The 18,842-nt window shown below is 38.6% G+C and overlaps 1 protein-coding gene across 2 annotated transcripts in view; it reads left to right on the top strand.

Moving 5' to 3' along the window:
• LOC121638243 (collagen and calcium-binding EGF domain-containing protein 1-like) overlaps positions 1-18,842 on the top strand; it is a 54,144-nt gene that overhangs the window by 24,602 nt on the left and 10,700 nt on the right. For both annotated transcript variants that reach the window (XM_041982931.1, XM_041983012.1), the window contains 3 exons: positions 15,460-15,512; positions 17,952-18,086; positions 18,321-18,458. In XM_041982931.1, the coding sequence (XP_041838865.1) occupies positions 15,460-15,512; positions 17,952-18,086; positions 18,321-18,458 (326 nt within the window). The remainder of the gene's footprint in view (positions 1-15,459; positions 15,513-17,951; positions 18,087-18,320; positions 18,459-18,842) is intronic.

Raw genomic sequence — 18,842 nt, 5'->3', positions numbered from 1 at the left:
CCAGATGCTGTGCTAGCCTTTAAACTTCTGGATACGGCTGGTCTCAACGTAAAAGACAAACAGCTAGCGCTGACAGCTTGCTCAAACGTTTCCTTCGCTGATATGAAATCAGCTTTGAAAAGAATTTTTGGAGATGTCACTTCGACATGAGGGGGCAGCAGCTCGCTACAGATGAGTGCAGACAGTGAGTGCGTCTATTACACGAGATATCCTTTTAAAAAATGAAAGCAAATCCAGCAGCCTGCAATCACAAACAGCGATGCAAGGTACAAATGCTATTGATAAATGTGGCAGGAGAATGAGATGTGCAGTTTGCCAGGGCACATTTCACTGGGCAAAGGACTGTCCACACAAAAGAGAAAATGTCAAACTGACAGAAGATGAGGGACAAAAAGAAGAATATGAAGAATGCAATATCATACTATTTTCCAATGAAACTTTGTCTCATGCAGAAATCTTCATGGTGGAAGCTCTAGGATCGGCAGTGATTGACACAGCCTGTACAAGAACAGTGTGTGGGGAAAAGTGTCTTGAGGATTACACAAATGGACTGCCATAAACTGAGTTACACAAAGTAGTGGATGAAATAAGTTCAAGGCCATTTTGATTTGGTGATGGCAAAGTTATTCACTCCACAAGAAAAGTGACTCTGCCAGCAACGATAGGACAGACAAGGTGCAAAATAGAAACAGAGGTCATCCCAGCAAACATACCAATGCTTTTAAGCAAAACCTCACTGAAGAGAGCAAGTGCTGTGTTGGACATTGCACATGACAAGGCAACAATGTTTAAACAGCCAGTTAAACTTGAGCAAACATCCTCTGGGCACTATTGTGTGAACTTAAGAGACAATAGTCAGGACAAAAAGGACGCGAGTGAGACTCAGACAAAAGATGAAGATGAGATTCTCATTGTTAAAGATAACATGAGTTTCAAAGAAAAAGAGAAGATACTTTTGAAACTACATAGACAGTTTGGCCATGCATCAGAAGAAAGGCTGCAGAAGCTACTGGCCTGCTCAGGCACTCAAGATAAAGAAAGCAATGCTATTCTTAAGACCATCGTTAAGCCATGTGAAACATGCAGAAGGTACAGTAAACCAAAGAACAAACCAGTAGTAGGTCTTCCCATGGCTTCGACTTAAAATGAAACTGTGGCTGTCGACCTGCACGAACTTGAACCAAATGTGTGGTATCTACATGCCATTGACCACTTTACTCGCTTTAGTGCAGGAAGCATAGTCACCACAAAGACACCAAAAGAGATAGTGAAGCAGTTTATACACTGTAGAAAGGTGTCCATGGCCTTCCACGCAGGCTTTTTAGTGACAAGGGAGGCGAATTCAATAATGAAGAAATAAAAGACATGTCTGAAAAGTTTAATATTGAGGTCAAAACTACTGCAGCCTACAGCCAATGGAGTAATGGTCTTTTGGAAAGGCACAATGAAACTCTCACTGAAATGTTGTTGAAAGTTAAAAGGGGCAACAACTGTGACTGGAAAACAGCACTTGATTGGGCACTTATGGCAAAATACTCCATGCACAACATACACAGCTATAGTCCTTACCTGCTAGTGTTTGGCCAGAATCCAAACCTACCCTCAGTGCTCACTGATAAACCCCCAGCACTGGAAACCACTGTCAGCTCCTGGGTAGTCCAGCTCAGCAACATGAAGGAGCTGATACACACTGGGACAGTTCAGCAGATTGTCTGGTCAGCCACCAAAGAGCAACTCGCAAACCAAAAAGGGGGCATCCGCACTTGGCCTCTTAAGAGCCCTCAGCGAAGGTGTATGCATACTTAAGCTTTAAATGTTCCTCTAATGCCTCATTCAACTGTACTGGATTTTTGTTTTGTTGTATGTTCTACAAGACACACTGCAATGTTTCATGTTAATGCAATACTTTACAAAAAAAGAAAAAAAAGGGGGAGATTGTTAAGTTATATTTCTGCCTGAGCGCATGCGCAGGAATGTTCGAGAATGCTCGTTGTTGTGAAGCCTGTGTGCAACGAGAATGGAAATAAAAGTTCTTCTCCAAACTTCGTCTGGTTATTGGATTTAACAGTAAACACATGTGAGCTTATATGCGTTTTACATACGATACACCAGTGTGTGTTCTGCTGATTAAATTCCCTCTACCAGCAGTCTACTGTTAATCAACCTGGGAGAATTTTAGAGAGGCACTGACAGCTCTGCGTTTAGTTCTCCCCGCTTCACCTCCTGGGCTCAAAACGTTGCCTCACTCCTTCATGAAATCTCTGCACTCCTCACATGGAAACTGAAAGTCGACTGAATGTGATATACTTTCTGATTGTTTACATTCCACAAGGCATCCTATTCAAACTCTCTCTTGCTTGTCTTCCTTTGGTGTTCCGTCTTTGTATACTTTGGATTGTGATCAACAAACCTCCAGCTGTGAGAGCAGTAACCTGCTCTTTTTTCTCACACTTGGACACAAGATTCGTTCAGCAAAGCTACATACAGTACCACTCCGAGTTTTGCTCTTTATTACAAAGAGAAGCACCAAACTCTGTGTTCAGTCTTCATTTTCTCAGATTTTTACAAGGCCTTTTAGTTTTTTTTTCTGTGTTTAATGTTGGTATAATTGTATTCGTAGCACTGCAGACCAGAGTTGCACCTCTCTAAAAACTCCAACCATCCTCCTCCATCTTTTTCTGATTATTGCACACCTGAGCACCCCTCTAGACAAGTACAATGGCTGGTTTTTGCAGTCTGCTCTAGATTAGCAGTTTGCAACCCTTTTATGGCTGTGCTGTCACTGTTAATACCTTTGCAAAACAAATCACCCAACCAATTGATAACAGACTGGAACTGCATTGTTGTTGCAGTATTGTTTGAAGTTGACAAGCCCAGCCGGGTGCTTGTGCCTGCTTGTATGAAGCTCTGTTTCATGTAACCAAATTGAAATCTGAGAATGGAGGGGGTTTGGAATCTAACAACTAGGGGGCTGCAGCTGAAAACAGCTATAAATCTTGTAATGCCTTCAGGATTTTCCAACATCAACGCCACTGCAAGGCCATTTAGAAGACTTGGAAGAGCTTTCTGGTCTTATCACCCCTTTACTTTGAACCACAGATGCATTTTCTAATGGAGCTGGAGGTCCTCCTAGAAAACAGCTCTCCCATCTGGCATAAAAACTCAATGTTACACATCATTATAAAGGATCTGTCAGTAGCTTGACCTCACTGCTTAGCTGCTCTTGCTCACCCTTATCTTGCACTTAATTTGATCCCTCTGAAAGTCCCCTTTCTGAGTGTCGCTCATTCTTGTTACCCTGCCATTAATATGTGAAAAACACCAAATATCAAAATAAATATAAATATAAATGCTTCTTTTGACACCTTCCCTCTTTGAAATTTAACTAATATGATGCATTCTGCCAGTCCACAGCTGGGTTTTCATTTACTTATTCATGCTAGTATGTCATGCCAAGAATGAAACTATTGTGAACAATAATGAAAACACATTGTTCTAACCAAGATGTAAATTTAGCAATGTGTTTTGTGGCTTTCCAGATACTTATACAACGTGGGCAGAGGGCATGAAGCGAGTAATCAGAACCTGTTTTGGTGTAAAACATGAAGGTTATTGTACATGATCCAACAGAAAAGATATGCGTTTCCTTTTGTAGAATCAGAACTGACCACACTTGCATTAACAGGTGCATATGTGCTATGATCCAACTCCAAATGACTCACATCATCCAACCTGAAAAACTTTTTTATTTGATAGCATAACATTTACTTCCACATGTTTCCATGCAAATAAAGCTGCAAACATGTATACTCTTTCTCAACATTTTCTCCACCCAAATATTCTGTGCTGTATAGGTATGATGCCAAATGTCCAGATCTCTGCAGGCTTGGACTGTGAGGATTATGTATTTCAGAGAATAGCAGCTCAGGAGGTCATAGGTGCCACATTCCTGCAGAGACACTGAGCCAGGATGGGGTCAAAAAGGCCACAGACCACAAGGAGAGCTCTGTCAGCCCTGAGACACACACATCAAGACACGGACTTTTCTACCTTTCTTTAAATCATCAGCGCCTACACAGCGACCGTTATAATTCAAAGCCAGACAAGCCACATAAATGACTGGAACGGTTTTTGCTACGCCAATTAAGAGCGCTAGTTACAGTGTTTAGATGGTGTGAGGATTAAAGGCAGGGCAACAGCTGCCCAAAACTGAGTGAAAGATACAATCATGAAGCTTTTTCTTCAGTAAATCAATCAACAATACTAAAAAATGTTTTTATGTTCTTAATAGCCGAGCTCTGCAGTTTGAACTGTGTGAAAATGAAGCACTCGCCGGTGTTTCACTGAAATCTGGTTAGCATTTCCAAGGAAATCATCCATGAAAAACCACTACCACAAATGTCACCATAAAATGGGGAGAAGCTGCTTTTTTCTCAGTCATCACGTTTTGTTAATGATCTGGTTTGAGGTGTCTGAGGTTTTGTTTATGATCAGAAACAAAAGAACCAAGTGTTTGAATTGAATTCAGATTGCTTCTCTGATACAGACAAAGACAAGAGGAGGTATGAATACAAAATGTTTGAGGTTGGGAGAGGGTAAGGATGTGAGAACAGCAGGAAAAATGATGGAAAGATGGGGAGAGGTGAGGCATAACGTAAAGGAGGAGTGCTTGTTGGCTTACGTTCTGGTGGAAGTGGTTCAGACCTCATGTGCTTCCAGTCAAAGCTTGTTCTGTTAGGCCAGAGATCTGATGTTTCCCCTGGGGCCTGGGTCCTGGAAGTGGGCTGGCAGAGCAAATAAACAGAGAGGAGGTGCTCATGCTTAACACCTTCACATATGTATACTCACACAAGTTAAAAAGAATACACACAGTAATATGTTAACATTAAATGAGACGTGCTGCTGGGGGAAACACCCTCACACCTACAGAAGGAAGTGGGTGTAATTTTATTTTTAATTCCATTTAATAAGCTAATTCTAAAGGATATTAACTAAATATGTTTTAAAGTTTTTTTCATTTATGAATGGAAAAATATTAATTATTTTTTTCTATAAATGTGTATTTACTCAGGGGTTTAAAAAACACACAAAGGATTATGGAAACAACACCTTATAAAAATCTCAAAAAACCTCAGTCAGCTACAGAAGAAGTGGAAAATTAGCAACACACTGAAAAGGCAAAAATGAAAAGCTCCAATGTAAGAAATGAATACGACTGACTTCCATGGACGTGGCTCCCCTCCAGAAATTAGGTTTTTGTTGTCGGTCTCATCTTGCTAATGTGTTTCAGTGTAATCCATCATCACATCATCATGAAAACCCAAGCAGCCAAGTTTCTAAGCTGTTTGCATCTGTGAAGGCTCTTAAGCAAATAAATCAATTACAGCATAGCTGATGAATACAATGTGCTGTAACTGTAACATGTATGAGCTACATCAGTCAGAAGCATCTATCAAAATAGCAAGATGATCACACGTATATATGCACACATGGCCAGTCCTTTGTCCTAGTGTGTCAAGAGGCCGTTGACCTCCACTGAGCTCCGCTTCCTGTGTTCCTCCCAGAGTCCCAAGAGGGAACGTTCTGCGCTGACAACAACCTTCATCCCTGTCTATAAACCATCCTCCTCCTCATGTCAATGTCCTTCTCCCTTATATCTTACTTGTGGCATTTCCTCTCCCATCATCTTAACATCCGTCTCAGATCGTCATATCTTTGTTTTGCCGAGTTGATGGGCAGGAGATGGAATTCATTAACATAAAGATTATTAAATGATTATGTTATCCATTATAATCTTCTTCCTGTGAAGAGTTTACATCTTAAAACTGGGAGAATGTCAGTGATTTTAATGCACAGTGACAGCAACAACGTCCATGGGAAGCGTCAGCCTCACTGTGTCCTCCTGTTAGCATTACTGTATTGAGGCCTTGGAGCAATAAAGGTAGTGGGGTTTTCCCTGAAATATCCTTTTTGGCACATTCCTGCCTGTGAATGCTCAAATAAATCATAATAATGCTGTATCTGAAACAAAAACAGTGAGCATTCACCCCCCTGGAAGAAAACCTCTTGCTAAAGTACATAATCTTCAGCGTAAAGTGATCCAGTCCCAGGCCTGACTCTGAACCCTGTCTTGGAGTTTTCTATTGCCAAGAGGATTTTGGCTGCTGCAGACTGGAGTTGTATGAGGGCCTGCCTGCACCTCTCACTGGGCAGGTAGCTGCTGGGTCAGCCATAACCGGTGGGAGAAATTGGCACCCAAAAGACAGAGGGGAGATGGAAATGACATACAAGAGCGTATGCTTGGAATTGAAGAAGACTAGTGGGGCTGTCGGACTCACTATAGAACATTTACAAGTTTGATGTTATAAAATTATTGAGATAACCCTCACAAGCCAAAACAAGCTTGTTGTCTGCTCCAAAAATCAACAATAATGTCTGTGATTGTTGATAAATAGCTGCACATCTGCAGGATTTGTGTATATCACAGAAAATCACATTGAAATGGATCAGTGTGAGCTATATAACGTCCATTTCCAGTATGTCTGTTTATTGCAATTTACTGTGCTCTGTGTACAAAAGTTGTCAAAAACAGCAGCCAACTGTCACAGTTAATGATGTCCACACTGACAGCGCCTCAACCGAAGCCAAGATAGGCTGCCAGATCCCCCTCAGACCTTTCTATCATACTGTACTTGTATCCTCTTGATTCAGAGCTGATCAGATGTGAAATATCCAAACTGCTCCTGGTTCCAAGATATCTAATATAGATGTTATGATGACTTAGAAAGTCAGAGAAGCTAATAGTGCAGGCTAGTCTGAAACATACAGCTGAGTATATGAGGGATGAACTGGAATTACATACGAGCACCTTGCAGAACAGACTTTACATTAATACACTACAAATACAATCCACTCTGATTATTATAAAAAATGCCCTGAACAGTCTGTTTCAGAGCAGGAGCTGTGCATATTTTCCAGTTTGTCACCGTTTTCATTTTACTGGACAACAGATACTGTTGAGAAAACACTTGGTTTGGTGATATTATTTAGGGAGTTGTGAAACTGTATCAGTCCATGTGCTTTACAACAGTTAAGTAATAATACTTATCACTTTAAGTTCCAGTGTGGGACATTTGATCTTCCCATGTTTAGAACTACAATACAACAATCCAAACGTTTGTTTTTTCACATAGAAGTGGATGAAAATATGTATTATGTACAATATTTCTGAACCTAGAACAAGATATATGATGCAGGTCTTCTTTATTGTATGTTGCTGCTATATTTCTATGACACTCCAACATTTTTTAGGACATTTTTTTACACTGACTTTAGAGTGGGCCTTACATGTTTAGCATAGTTTCTTGTTTGTTTGTCTAGCATAGTTTATTCTTCAGACATGATAATTAAGACTGCAATGAGGAGATATTAGTTTGGTTGTGATATGCAACTTTGCCACTTGAAGACACAAAATCCTACATATTTGATTTTTAAGTCATATTTTCACATACTACCACAATGCTTGATATATTCCATGTTTAACCTGAGTTTAGCATAAAGAATATAGAAATAAGTTAGAAAATATATTCTGTTCTTTGTGAAAGATATTGTAGTCAGTGAACATTCTAAAACCACACTTTACTGTGTATTCTTATGCACAATTTAATATTTTTCTAAGCAGTCACATCACAGAAATAGTTTCTAGGCAATACTGGCCCAATAGAGCAGCGAAAAGTCTCAAATATATTTAATCAAATGTCAAAGCAAAGTCCAGTATTCAAGCTGAATTTGACTACACTGCTGTAGGTGACCTGTTGTGTCTGGCGCAGCTCCAATCACAATATACAGATAAATGGTCAGATAGAATGAATTTCTGGCAAATATACTTTTTAAAAACCTGAGATAGTCAAGAGGTTGCTGAAGCCAGTAGGACTTAATTTTTGGGTACAAACGACTGTCTGCTCAAGATGACTAAACGAGTGACAGTGAATTTCACTGGGCTACTCACTTTAACCCTCTCAGGACGCATTCATTGCATATAATCTAACATAAAAAGACTGTAGCATTAAGTGACCATCTGTAGGGAGTAAATAGTGTTCCTCAGCAACATCTGATTTATAGCATTTACGGGACAAAGTCTGTTTTTTTTAAATCCTAGTGAAGGAACATTTGAAGCTAGCTCCAGCAGGCAGATGGTCATGTTTGGCTCTGGAGAGTCAGAGTGGCTGTTAAAGACTTTGAGCATTTCTGGCTTCAGCAAGTCTTAAGAGGACAGAATAATATTTCTGTGAATGAAATAAAGATGGAGAAGGAAGACATATCATGCTGGTTTCACGAACAGGGGGCAACATGAGACCAATAACACGTCAGTCAGAGGGGAAGACAGAGAGAGGGAGATTATGTCAACAACCAGTGAAGGTATGGTATGCATAAGCACAGAAATAAGAGGCTGATATTGGCCTGAATGTATATCAACATGTTTCAAATCACAGACTCATTACTGAAGCACTGAAGTAAGGTGCACTGAGAGGACATGAATGAGGACAGAAGAGGAGAAGGAGCTTGCTAGCCCAACTAATAAATCCTGATTGACATTAAAAGGCTGTACCCAATTATTGGACGCTATCCCAGTCTTCACACTCACTCTAACACACACTGTATACATTTATTTCCACAGACATGAACACACTGTTAAAACTTTTCTGGATTATGGAAGCCAGATGACACCAATAACTGCTATTTGATGCCAGTATATAAAATTTCAAACAAATAAAATAATAATATAACTTCTAAAATGATTAAATATACTGATGGAAGACATTCATAGAAGCTTTGATTTCATCAGAGCTCTGGTTTAGAGGTTGTGTCAGTTTGACCAGGCTTGTTGGCTGACTGACCAACATAGTTTCAGAAAAAAAAAAAAGATCCCACACAGGTCAGTCATCTCTCCTCCTCTACTTGTTGCCCCAAACTCCCTTTTCCTGTCCCTTAGAAACACTCAGAGCCGAGCTGCTGAGACTGCCGTGCTGCCTGTGGAGGGATATGGACATTCGTTTGTCTTGGCCCTGCTGTTACTGGTAGCTGCAACAGCTTGGCAAGTGTGTGTCAATGTCAAAAACATGTTGCTATGATGAGCTGTGGTAACAGGAACGGTCTTAAATGTAGTTTGTCATAAAGAGAGTAAGGTTTTGTTTGAGTGTCCTACCTTCAGTAGAAACAGTCAGCACACTTTCAGTTTGGAGAATCAGGGAGGAATTGTGATGCAGGAACTCAGAAGGGGGGCCAGAGAAGAGTGACTTTTCTTTTTATAGCGGTTCAAGCGAAGGGTATAATGTGAATTTTTATACTTCTTACTTTTCCATCAGACAGATTTCAATTCTGTCACCACTTTCTCAACTAAAGGACATCTGTGTTGCAACGTATCCTCCCATTGATTAGCTGCTGCTAACTACTCAGCTGATCTTTAACCAGGAACAAAACATTAAAATTGAGTGAAAAATCCTGAAATGGAACTTCACTTATTATTTTTACAGCTTTGCTAAAGTTTTGTCCAGCAGTGACACAGCTCCGGACACACATAGTGCAGCCTTTGTGCATGAGAGATGAGTATCGACATATTCTTTCTGATGGAAAAAGTTTGAATGTTAAATGCCTGAGACAAAAGTGAAAAAAGTTCAAATCCACAATGTCGCATTTTAAACATTATGTAACTTTTGATGGCAACAATCTGCTCGTCTGTGGCTCCATTCAGAGTCTTTTAGCTCGCTGTCAGAATTCCTCCCTGGGAGCGCTGTGACTGCTGTCCTCTGCAGGTGAGGCACAGTTTACCCACACAGCAACATGCTGATACTAAGCTGATTTGAGGTCTTATTCAGAATATGCCTCTACCATGTAAAAAAAAAATTCTGATAATCTTAATCCCAATAAGGACATTTTCCAAAAGAGATATGATCAACTTAAGCATTGCAGAGTATGAATGCCAATCATAGTCACGTTATGTGGACATGTATAATTACATAATATGATCACTTGAAGTTCTTACAGCATCTTATGACACAAACATTTACAACACCTAATCGCAGCTGTAGAATTTTGTTTTTTCAGAAAATAGTTTTTTTTGGCTTGTTTTCAAAGATCAGTTTGCTTGTTTCTGTCACAAGATCTGGCAACTCTGTTGGAGTTCAGTGCAGAAAAAGAAGGTGCTTAGGTTAGTACTTTTTATTTGTAGAGAATAGATTTGAGTGGAGGAGTTCACGTATCTCGGGGTCTTGTTCACGAGTGAGGGAAGGATGGAGCGGGAGATCGACAGGCGGATCAGTGCGGCGTCTGCAGTGATGCAGACTCTGCATCGGTTTGTCGTGGTGAAGAGGGAGCTGAGCTGAAAGGCAAAGCTCTCGATTTACCGGTCGATCTATGTTCCTACCCTCACCAATGGTCATGAGCTGTGAGTAGTGACCGAAAGAACAAGATCTCGAATACAAGCGGCCAAAATGAGTTTTCTCTGCAGGGTGGCCGGGCTCTCCCTTAGAGATACGGTGAGAAGCTCGGTGATCCGGGAGGGGCCCAGAGTGGAGCCGCTGCTCCTCCACATCGAGAGGAGCCAGATGAGGTGGCTCGGGCATCTGGTTAGGATGCCTCCTGGACGCCTCCCTGGTGAGGTGTTCCGTGCACGTCCCACGGGAAAGAGGCCCCGGGGAAGACCTAGGACACGCTGGAAGGACTACATCTCTCAGCTTGCCCTGGGAACGCCTCGGGATCCCTCCGGATGAGCTGGTGAATGTGGCCGGGGAGAGGGAAGTCTGGGTTTCCCTGCTTAGGCAGCTGCCCCCGCGACCCGACTCCGTATAAGCGGAAGAAAATGAATGGATGGATGGATGGATGGATAGATTTGATTAAAACTTTGAATGGGCAAAAATATTGCCATTGCACAGGGACATGTAATGGACATTAATTAGTTGTGTAAATGGGAAAATGAACAGAATATGACATCTGTAACTAATGTAATCTGGACATTGTCTAATTTAAGGTTAGTTATTAGGATATTGCTGTAGCCTGTATGCACACATAGCCACTGATAAGTAAATAGTAAGCAAGTCTTTAAACTGGCTCTCTGGACAGATTTTGCCAACACAGTCAAGAAAATGGATGGAAAAACAAAAAAATTTGTTATGGATTTAATTAATAGATTCAGGAACAAATAAATACAGAGGTCAACCTGATATTTCTGATTGACAGACATTATGGAGCAAAAATGCATTATAAATCATTAACTGTTCAATAAACATTTCTTTTTATACAACACATATATCACATCCTCTACACAACACAATGAGCAAACAACAAAGCATGTTCAATGAGAGGCTTCTTCAAGTCCAAGATAGAAAAGTCCAAGAGATCCTTCCTGCCCTCAGTCATCACCCTCTCTCTGCTACAGGCTGCAGATTAAAGCTGCTCTCATCTGGATCTCACTCTTCTAATTAATAATTACTGTTTTTATTAAGAAAAAACATTCTTCAACATTGAAATTTCCCTCTGAGATAAATTAAGCATTTTTCTTTTAATTTAATTTCATTAAAAGTCATCAAATTTGTCATCTTAGAAGGATGTTTTATAGATGTTCAACAAAGTATTCTTTTCATGCAGAGTAAAAGGTTAAAAGGTTCTTCCGTCTAGACCACAGTGGCCGAATGAGATAATAACAGTGTCATCCTCAGAACCAAACTAATACAGTATATCCAAGATGCTTGCAGGTTTATTTAAAAGCAGACATATGTTGGTCTTTTTAGGCTCATTTTGTTATTTCTGTTTTGGTGAAAATTTCTGAAAATCCTGTAAGAAGCTCAGTTTTACAAAGACAAGAATCAGTGAAGAGAACAAGAGCTCTTAGAAAGCTTTTTTTTTTTTTTTTTTTTTCCTTCTGGTGCATGAATTATTACAAAACAGTACCACATTTTTTTTTAAAATAAAATATTTTACTTCTACAAACATGCACATTGATGTTTTTCTGTTTTTTACTCTTATTTTAACTTTTACTAAGTGTACTGATGTTTCTATTTGTTCTATGAAAATATTTATGAAATAATATCTTGTCATATTAATATAATATATATTTTCTATAAAAAAACCTGGATCATTTTCTTGTCCTGTTTATCACCGAGGTAAACGTGGTAATTACAATGTATGTATATATACTATATCAAATGTAATTATTCTTTATACGTGGCAGAGTATTGGTGACTCACTAATGTCTAATGAAGTTGCTAATGTACGATCCACACCCATGCATACATTTAAAAACAGCCTTTAAATATATGTCCTCTGTAGTGGACACTATGCATCAAAGGGTTAATTTCATGTGTGTGCAGCTATGTGAGTATAGTAAGATAGACTATATCACTTACAGACATTCCACACTGCATCCGTGTACGGTACCCACAGGACCCTACAGGCGGATAAGTCAAATTATTTCAGCAAAGGGAAGCGAGAGGAAGAATAATTTCAGCCAACTCAAAGTAAAACTGTGTCATCTTGACCCATAAAATGAGAGTGAAGTGGATCTTTGCTCTTTTTGGTATTTCCTGTACTTTGACCATAGAAACACACAAGCTCTGGCCAACGTTTTGTCTTTGGTTGTTCAAGAAAAACAAAAAATAAAAAACAGCTATTATAAAAAGATTAATATGTAGATTTAAAAAAGATGGTTAACACAAATAAGCAGTTTTTTTTTCTTTTTAGAGAAATGCTGTTTAATAAAAGTGAAGTGCCTCATCAGAAGCAGATTTCTAAACCAAATAAACTTTTCTGTTGCTCTCATTGAAAGTGTGAAGTCAAGATATTCTCCTGCAGCATCTGTAAAACATTAAGGCAACTTAGATGACTGACTGACCAACTGATTGATGGATTGACTGACTGACTGACTGACTGACTGACTGAATGAGTGACAATCTTAATCTCAGCATTCACTCCTTTCTTTCCACCTCAGCTCTCTATCCATCCCACTCAACACTCTCAGCTACAGGCTGCAGATTAAAGCTGCTCTCATCTGGATCTCATCAGTTTAGGCCAGCCTCAGTGTTTTATAGGTTATTTCTCATTCACAAGGAGGAGGGGGATCTCAATGTGATTTAGGGTTACACTGCATGGAGGCTGGAGGAGAATAAAAGCAACTTGCCATCTTTAGGGGTCTGTGGATGAAGCGGCAAGCTAAATCCGCTCTGGTAACAGCATGCAGTCTTTTAGGACAGAAGTTGTGCATTTTTCCCTTTTTTAAGCATGTGCATGATGGGCATGCATGATATTTGTTGTGTAGCCAGTTTCTGAGCCTTTTCCTCTATGCTTTTCTAACATTAATGCCTGTAGCATGTGGTGGATTGTTTTGGGATGGCAGAACAAGTATTACTTCCAACCACCATAAATCAATTTTGGGAGAAATCCATTGCCCAATAACCATTGCATAACACTGTATTTCAAAAGACATTATTACAGTTTAAATAGTTCATAAAACAAAACGTGGCAAAGAAACATTTTAACTAGTACTAAGTAGTTGAGGTTTTTCCTTTTGGGGGGCAGGGGGTTATGAAGAATAATTAAACAAATCAGAGTAAGAAATAGCTACACACCACAAAAAAAGAACCAAACACACACATCCACCAGTGGTTTCCATCTTAAGTCTTGGAACACTGAAGATCACCCAAACTTGTTGAATCTTCTTCTTCTTTTTTTTTTTTACTTGTCCTGTCCAGCATCGTAGCAAACAGAATGATGGTCTGGCTGCTGTGTTGTGCCAAACAAATTTGTTTTTCCAAGGGGAGCTTTATGGATATAAGGCTCCTCTTGATAATCTCATTTTTAATTTCTTTCTTTATTTAAATATATTGTTTTATCTTATTTATTTGGAATTTTGGGATTTATGTAATCTTGCTGGACCTGACTGGAGGGGACAGAAAGAAAAGGAAAGTAATCAGAAGTAAAAAGAAAAGTGGAAAAAAGATACCATAGATAGAAGGCAATGACAACCAACAGCTACACCTGCACGGAAACACAGCACAGAATTTCTTACAGCTTGGATCTTTAAACATAGTTATTCATTGTAGATGCAAACTTTTGAAACTTACCAATGCTTCTCTAGCAGAGTTATGAGATGTTCCTTTTATACCTGATATTTTTTCAAGAACATTTTTATGTGAATAGTTAGCAAACATTTCTGTCTTTCTTTGAGTTTAATGCTGGCATCAAAATTTAAATTTGACTATGCTTTAGAAATGCAGTGAAGTTGGTCAAGTTGATTACATAAATTCCATAATTCTAAAATAATAAATTACATATATATATATATATATATATATATATATATATAAAATTAAATGAATATGTTTTCAGTATTACATTTCCCTACTCTGATAGTCTTGATAGGTTAACAGGCAGTGAAATGTATGCATCACTCCATCTTTGTATGTGTCTACCTCCTGTCTACCTTCTTTCTTTTTTTTCCTGTGTCTCTACAGCAGTGCATCCAGCTGCACACACTCCTCTGTATGATTTGCTGTCAGGAGATGGACATCATTGCTGTCCACACCTCCTTCAAAAGTCATTATTAACACAAATGCAGCTGTTAGTGCCACAGTTTATTATTTTTTCTACAACTTGTTCAATGATTTGAGCAACAGTAAGTTTTTGTACCCGAATATGATAATTCCTGCATTCTGCAATATTAATATTCCTTAATTTACTAATAGAATTTTAGTTTACCATTTCAAAATTGAATTCTTCAGCATTATTTAACTAAGTATATTTTAACCTTGGCCTCTTAAAATGCTCCACTTTATACTTTTTCAAGTTGTAAAAAAATCCAAAATTCAAAACATGTTGTCCAGTTGAGCTGATAAAACCTGCTATATTTTTTTGTTTTCAATAAATTAATAAAGTGTTTTTGAAAAAAAAAAGTTTGAAAGTATATAAAGTAAACCTTTCTTCTACCTCTAGTAAGCATTAAATCTCCACGGTAATCTGAACTCCTTCCTGTGAAAATGTTGGTGTCATGAATGGCGGTGGAGGTGAGGACCCAAATGCAGGCAGTCAAGACAGGAGGCAGAACAGTGCAGGTGACAAGTGATTTTATTTCCTTAAACTCAGGACAGGGAACCACACATGACAGGGATAAGCCAAATAAAGATCTCACAAGGGCAAACTGAAAACCATGGGGTATATACAGAGGAACAAATTGAGAACAGGTGAAGTGAATCAAAATCAAACCAGGTGAGTTAATGAGCCAGGAACAGAAAACACAGCACATGAGGGAAAACTGAACTAAACATGACAAAACCAAAAACCAAACTATGATCTAAACAGAAACTAAACATGACAAAAAACAAATCATGACAGAAATAAAACATAATAAGACCGTAAAACATGACATGTTGGTAGACAAATAAAAAACTTCTTTTTCTCTTTTTGTAACAGGAGGAAATGCTGTGATGGGTTCAGGTTTGTGATGGGCCAGTGCATTCCTGAAAGTAGGTAAACCATACACTTCTCACATAATCTAATGTCTCTCCTTCAGTTTATAGATTAGAACAAGCTGCACAACCTTGAGAACACACTGTAACCACATGCTTGTTTTAATACTTTAGTTGGTTTGGAGAAATATAATTTTTTAGTTTCTTGCAATTACTGAATTTGTTTTCTATAAATATGTTTTCACATGAGCTGTCCACAGTGTACTTTACCTATCACCTGCTAAATGCTGGGTTTAGTTCCAGCTACCCAGCCAACCCTTAACTAGACAAGGTGATATAGATAATGGATGGATGGATGTTTTCACATGCCAGTTCAGTCATCTGTGTGATTAAGGCATAATAAATATGGTGGTGCCTATAAAGCGCTGTGTGCCTCCACAGAGTAATAGTGACTTACTTCAGCCTCAGGAGGGTGCTGTTCCTCTATGCTAAGTATAACAGCTTATGCAGAGGAAAAAAGTGCAGACTTTTCTTTAGACCGACTGATCTAAATGTTGGATATATAGATGTTCAACAGGTTTGAAATTGACAGCCACAGAGTAAACATTTTGTCTGCTGTCTGTGCCTGAAGTCCATTTATACAAGAAGTTATACTGTATAATCCAACAGTTTGGGGTTAAAAGGATCACTGATTACATTTGTTCAAAAGTAGCTTAAAGAGTTAAGAAATGCAGTACCTGCTGTATTTCCCAGAACCTTTAAATAAAGAATGGGGGACTTGGGTTGGATTTAATGGTTCCTCTGGACTCAGAACACACAAGCACATTTAATAGTCTGATTAAAGATTACAGTATTAAAGTAAAACAGAATAATTTGCCAAATGCAATAAATATATGCTGAGAAAAGGCCACCATAGCAGGTTTCTTTCACTGTATATATTGTGGTATTTTACAGTGAATAGAATATTGCAACTCTGTGATTCAGTAGCAATAATTTATTCCTCTTTGTGCTTAAACACTATTCCATAACCTGCTCAGGGAGCTTCCTTTAATAAAATAAATAAATAAATAAATAAACCTACATGAACAAAAGAAAAAATACCATTTATTGTTTTGACAGTATATCATGTTTTTTTAATCAGTTTCCTCAGCTCTATTCTCACTCATCAAAGCTTTGCTCTTACTGCCCTCTTTGCAAATATGCTGACAGATCTTTTAAATAAAGAAATATTTTACCATGTAAATTAGCATTTTATCATTTAACGTTAACTTCCTATCTGATAGCTAAAGTAACTGCTACTGTACGGGGTGTGTTTTGGGATAACGAATGGAGTGTGTGCCCTCGTTCAACATAATTTTATCCTGCCATTACAAAGAAAGAAAGCTGTATATGTAATGAATTAGCATGATAAGTTGTGATGTAGAATGTTACTTTTATTATCAAGGAGAGTAATTAAAGCCACAAAAGGGAAGATATTGCTGTCATCATATTAGCCATACAAATCCCTCTTAGTATGACAACATAAATATGATCAAGATATGCCCACAAGGAACTGTGAGATGTAATAGTCCCCTTTATTTAGTAAAGGATGGCTTAGCCAGTTAATGTTAAGAGAAGATTGATAACAAAGAAAACACTGGAGCTGCTTTCTTCAATTTGAATTCTATTTGAGAAATAGCTATTTTCATGGTTGCTGCTTAGATATTTCCAGCTCACTTATCTCATCTCTCCTCAAACAAACAAATAGAACTCTTAGACAAAGCTGTGGTGAAAATCAACAGCTTTTCAAAACTGCTTGTAGCTAATGCATTTTCATCAAGTTGTTTTAATGAAGGCTAAATAACATTAGTACAAGATAAAAACTATTACTTCACTTTGAGGAATTTTTTTAAGTAAAAGAAGCCCCACAAAAGTGGATGATGTGGTCAGAAGCTGCTCACACTCCCTAGCCTGTCTTCAAATTTAATCAATAAATACCACTGTATGAAAACAATCAAGTATGAAAACAATCAAGTTTTCATTCTAAATAATTCTTCTATGTTGTTCAGTCATTCCTGCGCTAAAGGAAATAGTAAAGAAAGCAATGAAGCTCTTTTTCGTAAAGCTTAGAGAACTTGACCAGCTGTCAGTGTTTATCAGTGTTTATTCAACAGGAATAATTACTTTCTTCTGTTCTGACACACCTCTGTCCATGTCACAGTTGCAAAAGAAAAGAAGCTAAATATAACTTCAATTAAGGATAATGTTAATTTAAGTCTCCTTGATTAATGACAACTCATCAGGGACCCAAAACCTGAATCAAAACAGCTAAATGCAACTCATCCTGCATTTATTTTACAGTTTCCATTGGTGACATCTCTTTTCTGTGAGTGAGGACTTGCTGAACTGTAGATGAAGTGACAATAGAACCTCATAGGTGTTTTTAAATAGAATCAGATGATGCTGAAGTCCTCGAACATATTCAACAACCCACTGCGGCCTTTTCTCTTTCTGCAGGTGTGGACGTGTGTGCTGCGTCACCCTGTGAGCAGCAGTGCACTGATAACTTTGGACGAGTGGTCTGCACGTGTTACCCCGGCTATCGTTTCGACCGCGAAAGACATCGCAACCACAAATCTCCTTATTGCCTGGGTCAGTACTTTTTCCCACTCATCAACCCCCGACTACATACCTTAATAAGATGTCAGAGACCTTTTACAACTCATGTCAACACAGTCTTGTACTCGCTGAAGTAACCCAAGTAAACACAGATACATGTTGACATTATTGTAGATTTATGTGGACTTTAATGTCAGCGAATGTCCTGAAACATTATCTCTTTCTTGACCGGTATTTCTCCCAACCTCTAATAACAAAAATATACAGACATTGATGAGTGTGACGTCTCCGGCAGCAGTGTGTGTGACCATGAATGCGTGAACACAGTGGGCAGCTTTCTATGTCGCTGCCACAGCGGTTACATACTAGCACCAGACCAACGCTCCTGCATCCCGATACACAACCGTAAGTTTCCGAGTTTCTACCAGAGCTGCTTACCAGCAGATCTGTAAAGAAAACTTGCAGCAGTGTCAAGTAGAACATATTCCTTTAGCATTGCTTTTATAAAACAGATATTCCACATCAAAACAAAGACTAATGATGTTGAATGATTTTTCTGTGACAAAGAATGCCATGAAGTCGAATCAGCCACAAAAAGGAAAAGCACTGACTGGTGAAGTGAAAAACTGAGTATTAATTACAAAGCAACAAAGCCCTCAGCTTCCAAATGAATCCTGCATCCTTAAGATGGGTGGGAAGCTGATCCCCTGTCAACATTCCATGCCAAATATAACAGAACTGCCACAGGACTCATGTCTAGAGCTACACAGTATTAGGAAGTTAGTTTTA

Source organism: Melanotaenia boesemani, chromosome 1, assembly GCF_017639745.1.
Source record: "Melanotaenia boesemani isolate fMelBoe1 chromosome 1, fMelBoe1.pri, whole genome shotgun sequence".
NCBI classification, from domain to species: Eukaryota; Metazoa; Chordata; class Actinopteri; order Atheriniformes; family Melanotaeniidae; genus Melanotaenia; species Melanotaenia boesemani.
Note: the sequence above shows the minus strand (reverse complement) of the source record. Positions and strands in the feature narration are given on the sequence as shown.